Source organism: Prenolepis imparis, unplaced genomic scaffold (genome assembly GCF_030444845.1).
Source record: "Prenolepis imparis isolate NDT839.2.m4 unplaced genomic scaffold, iyPreImpa1.0 SCAF_2, whole genome shotgun sequence".
NCBI classification, from domain to species: domain Eukaryota; kingdom Metazoa; phylum Arthropoda; class Insecta; order Hymenoptera; family Formicidae; genus Prenolepis; species Prenolepis imparis.
The window spans coordinates 4,634,814-4,640,434 of record NW_028141160.1 but is presented as its reverse complement, the minus strand read 5'-3'; the positions used below and the strand labels follow the sequence as shown (position 1 = coordinate 4,640,434).

Genomic DNA, 5,621 nt, shown 5'->3' with positions numbered 1-5,621 from the left:
AAGTATAAGGTATAAATTTGCGCATGTAATTAAAGAAGAAACACATATATTCATGATAAGTATACAAAAAAAACTGAAATCTAAGAACGCAAATGTTGAAATATTACCAATAACGATTCAATATATATATATATGGTCTAATAGTAATTAATACAAAAAAAAAAATAATATGATATGATAATGTGTAGCATCAATAATGACGCTATAATTATAATATGCAAAAGAAGTACATAATATAAAGAGGAAAGGTAGGGTGATATAGTGACTAATGATAATAGTAATTAATATTTGGGATATATGGGAGTACTTAAACGCTTGCGTAATTCTAACTAATACATAATTCAAAATTCAAACGAAGTAGTAGTAAGGTAAAGAAAATTTAGGGTCTATAGGAATACTTATTGTTAAACACTAGAGTAATTCTGAATTAATACACAATTCAGATTTCAAATGAATAGTGGAGTAATAAAAATTTAGAATATATAGAATTATTTAAATGCTACAATAACTCTAAGTTAATACATAATTCTGGTTATATATATATTTTTTTGTTTGTTTTTTGTTTGTTTGTTTTTTTTTTTTTTTTTTTTTTTTTTTTTTTTTTTTTTTTTTTTTTTTTTTTTTAGACTGAGGGTTCCACGTCGGCGGTGATTTTTGTGCAAAGTTCGGCGTGGCCAATCCGAATTAGCGCGTCCCTAAAGTTATATGCTCTATCGAACATTTTGGTGGTCTCCATATGGAGTTTCACCAGGGCCGCACCCTTTCTTAGAGGATGGACTATATTTATCCATCCATCTTGTCCCTCTAAAAGGAGTCGACACAGGTCTCGTGTCATTATTGGCCACGTTTGCCTACCATTAGGGGCTGCGGTGTGGGCTAATCCACATATTATGGCTTGCCAGGATACCCCCTTAAAACGGTCTTCTAGGTGATACACTTCGCTCATACGGCGCCACACTGTTCTTCCCCAGTCGCCGAGCATTATTTTGACCATCCAAGTGTTTTTATTTATGCTTTGTATAAACCCTCGCTTCCATCCTTTCTTGTCTTTAACCACGACCTCTAAGTCCTCCTTCATATGGTGAGGGTATACGAGCAATGAATTGGCTCTCCTATCCATCCGGAATTGGATTTCTTCTTCCATTTCCAGGAGTTCCCTTGCGCTATTTTTTAGTTGTACCCAAAACAGCAAGGGTGATTCCGCTCTTACCACGGTCACCTTCAGGCGACCGCGAGTCAAGAATTCAGTGTCGATGTAAGAGGTTTCCATTTCTGTATATAAAAAAAAAATTTTTACTGTTTTTGGTGCATGGGGAGATCCAAAAAGGGGGTTTATTGTGTTGGCGGTATGCCTTGCTTGATAGGTGAAGAAAACCGGGGGGGGGTTATTGTAATTGGCGGTATGCCTTGCTCGTTAAAATTTCGCTTCTTTAAGCTCCAAGGTATATGTAGTATCTTCCCGTGGGGGGAGGAGGGGGTAGGTAGCTGTTGGAGTTGTGTTGTTTTCTGTGTGGATGGTTTCAGGTGTCTCGTTATTTTGGGTATAGGGAACCGGCACGCTGGCTTTCGATTTTTTCGATTGCCTTGTTTTCAAATGTATTAGTAGATGTGTTAGGGAGTCCCATAGGGCTCCTAGCAGGTACAAGGACCACCCGTACACTGTGTGTAAGGCGTAGCCGTGTACTATTGTGTCTAGCGTCAGTTTTATGACTCTGATGCTCAGGTATATTCCGATTAGTCCAGCGCTGAGATTCCCGAAAAATAGAAATTTATTCCAGAATTTGTTCCATGTAGATATTGCTATTTTTTCTATGGTGTTTGTATCAAGTAAATTGGAGATTGATCCCCCTTCCAGGGATATGGTTTTTCCCATCACCCCTCTCGCTAGGGAGTTGAGGACGGCAGGTCGTTCGGCTGGAAACATTATATGATCTCGTAAGTCCTTTAAATCTGTTTCCGTGTATATACCGCTGGTGGCGAGCGATCCTGGGCTGATGTATTTCCATACAGGCTTAGTCAATGGTTTTATAGTGACCGGCGGTATGGTATCCACTGGTCTTGGCATAAATTTGTACCAAGAATCTCCTAGCTGATACATGGCGGGTGCTAATGTGTTGCAAGTGGTTTGCGTTCCTTGTTGCAATAATATGTGCGTTTGTGGAGTTAAATAATACGTTTGATTTTCCCGAAGCACGGGTAGTTGGTTGTAGCATCGGTTTGTTTGAGCGAGCTTGACTTCGACGGGTACGCATTTTACGATGTGAATAACCTCTCCAGCTAGTAGAGCCATATAGCCGGGCCCTTTCATTAGATGATATGCAAAAATATCTGGAGATTGTGTGGCTATGGCCAAAGCGTTTTGTAGCATTCGTTGCTCTAAATTACATTGTTGTAATAAAATGTCATGGTAAAGTTGATTAATTTGCGTGCGAATATGTTTTTCCACGTAAACAAACTTAGAATTCATGTACGTGAAGATATCGAGATTTGAAACGCGCGATTGTTTTTTGAAAACGACGGTTCCTCGTACAGTTTCGAAAATCATTAATTTAGGATGTTCGGTACGTATTATCGAATATCCGCAGACATCTTGTTTGCCTTTACTGGTTAGAGCGAATATTGTGTCTTGTGTGGTGAGAGAATATACTGTTTGGCCTTGCTCGTCGTCAATTATTTTGTAGGCGTACCCCTCGAATAATATTCCATAGTTATTAAATTTACAGGGACCTGCAGGTACAGTATTCCAATACGTGTCTCCTCCTTCGATGTCTATGCAATGTGTAGAGCCGAGTTGGCAAGTAATGCCGGATCTGAGTTGTACTTTATTAGTGTTGATGCGTACGTCGGCAGTGTAATCCTGTAACGTGATTTTTACAGTTCCGACTACAATGACATCCGACCATGTTCCGTAAGGATCTGAGTATGCTCCTCCGTGGCATTCGCCGTAGTTGTCTACTTGACCAGCTAACGTAATCGGTCTGGTTATTGTGCTATTGGATTTAAGTCCTGAGATAAGAGTGCGTCCTACTTGATAACTTCCGTAACTATGCATTCGCCTGCAAGCCTCGCGAGTTATTTCTTCTATATATGAATATTTTCCGTTATGTACATCCATTGTGTGAGAAAACATTCCGCATTTCTTGACTAATCGGTCGATTTCAACTTTGCACTGTATTACGTGCACTGCTTCGAATTCATTAATTTGTAACAGCTGTACGTAAACTTGATCCGGTTTAATTTCTTTACGAGGGATATCGCATTCTTCGATGTTTAACAATGATAGCGTGGTTAGGTTTGCGGAGGAAGATCCACAGTCATATCCTATTAGCCCATGTGTTGGATGCAGGTATACTGCTAGTATTATTAATATTGCGATTATTCGTCTGAATTTGCGATCCATCTGAAATATTAATTATTTTTGTAGGTGTGTGTATCTTTTTCCTCTTATAACCTTTATGTATTTCTACTTTATTTTTATTAATATTATATTTTGTATTTTTAATATATATATATATATAAAAAAAAAACATTTATTTTTGTGGAAAATTAATCCTTTTTGTTGATTATTTAGTGGTTTTAATGTAGGAAATTCGCAATCGATTAGGATGCACGATTCGGCTATTTTTCTTTATTCTAATTTTTACATTATTTTTATTTAATATTTCCAGTACTTCATGAGGTCCTGTATAGTGATCCCCGAATTTTCCGGGTTTTGGCCCCTTTAAGAGAAATACATGGTCTCCTGGTTTAAAGGTTTGGGGGTTAATCTTTCTATCGTAATATTTCTTCGATCTGTGTTTTGCTTCGATAACGTTTTCACGAGCATTTCCTTGAATTGTATGAAGTTGTGTAACGAGGTTTACTAGATAATCGTTGTAATTCGCTAATTGGTCGCTTGGAGGTAAAAGCTCGTTCGAAGGAATTCTGGCTATTTTTCCGAAGACTAATTCGTACGGTGTATGTCTGGTTGCTTCGTGTACATTAGTGTTATAATTGAACATTGCAAGGCTTATCCATCTATCCCACTGTTTTTGTTCGTTTGCGTATTGTTTTAAATATTCTCCTAATGCGTGATGCGATCTTTCCAAAGATCCGTTAGATTGTGGGTGGAAGGCAGTAGTACGAAATTTACGAATTTTAAATAATTTTGCGATTTTCCTCATTAAATCACTGATAAAATTTCTTCCTTGATCCGTTAATATTGCCTTTGGCGCTCCGAATATGCAGATGAAACGATCTACGAAAGCTTCTGCGATAGTTTCGGAGGTTTGGTTTTGTAATGGTATACCCATACAGTATTTGGTCAGCTGATCTTGTAAGGTCAAAATGTATTCGCTGTTTCTTTCTGTCTTGGGTAAAGGTCCGACAATATCCATGGCTACCTTGTCGAAAGAAGAGCCTGGTGTGTCTGTGATTATCATAGGCTGTTTTGTTTTGACGCGTACTAATTTTCTCAGTTGGCACTGCAAACATTGTTGTATGTATCTTTGAACGTCTAGTTTTAAGTTTTCCCAATAGTAATTGTGTTTTATTCTATTGTATGTCTTAGTGACGCCGCGATGTCCTCCGGTCGGCGAACAGTGCATCTCACCAATTATAACGGATCGTAGATCTTTCGGTGGATATTTAATTTGTCCGTTGCAAATGATTATTTTGGTAGTGGAATTAATGAATCTTAATTGCAGTTGCGATTTGATATTATTCCATGGAACGTTGTTGATAATTTCTGTTTTTGCAATGCTGAGTGTTCCTAAATTTAAATTTTCAGTCAAATTTCGTAAGTCGTGTATGACCGCGATAATTTGGTTGAGAGTCGCTGTGGGGCCTTCTCGTTCCGTCTCACTGATGGGTAAGACTATATGGTAGTAGGTTTTGTATTTTATTGCTTTCGCTTTACCTAACTCCAGGGGTCCTATATTCGGGAGTTCGTTTCTTTCGAAGAGTTTTTCAGATCCTGAGTCTAAAGGTTTTCCGTAAATGTCGACAAAATACGCGACATTGTCTTTTCGCAGAAATAATAGTTCGCGAGAATCTATTACGTTGCTTTTAATTATTTTATTCTCAATGATAGTAGGTTTCATTTTTGTTTTTCTTGATTTTAAATTTTTATTGATAATTTCTTCTTCGTCGTCATCGCTTTCTTCCCTTTCTTTTCCATCTGTTTCTTTGTTATCCTGATCTTTGTCTGGCGGATCGTTTCCTTCTATCTTTTCAGTATTGTTTTTGTTGTTATTATGATTTTCATTATTTTTCTTAATATTTCGTTTTGTCGCCTGACTTCTTGTTTGCGTTCTGTTTTGTTTTGGAGGATCATATTAGCGCTTTTTCGATAGTTTGTGACGCTGGAGGTTCGTTTAGTTCTTCGGGGGTAAAAGGTATAGGATCGGCATTATTATCAGGGGGTTCTTCTTCGAGTATCGGTCCTTCAATTTCTTCGGTATCTGACAGATATAGTTGAAAATCGTCGTCTTCTTCTTCTTCGTCATCGGTTTCTTCCAGCATTCTGGAAATTATTTCTGCATCTTCTGGATTATTTGGATTTAATGTTTTTCGTTCTTTTATTATTTTGCAATCAATTTCTTCAAGATCTACTGGGTTTCTTGATAATGCGTCCGCATTTA

At 37.6% G+C, this 5,621-nt stretch overlaps 1 protein-coding gene across 1 annotated transcript; it reads right to left on the bottom strand.

Moving 5' to 3' along the window:
• Nucleotides 1-1,370: 1,370 nt before the first annotated feature.
• On the bottom strand, nucleotides 1,371-3,494 carry LOC145932477 (uncharacterized). Its single transcript, XM_083031451.1, has one exon. The coding sequence runs from the start codon at nucleotides 3,398-3,400 to the stop codon at nucleotides 1,415-1,417; it is 1,986 nt and encodes a 661-aa protein (XP_082887577.1). The 5' UTR covers nucleotides 3,401-3,494; the 3' UTR covers nucleotides 1,371-1,414.
• Between the last annotated feature and the right edge of the window lie 2,127 nt (nucleotides 3,495-5,621).

Coding starts and splice junctions, on each gene's coding strand:
- LOC145932477 (XM_083031451.1), bottom strand. CDS start 3,400: ATGGATCGCAAATTCAGACGAATAATCGCAATATTAATAATACTAGCA.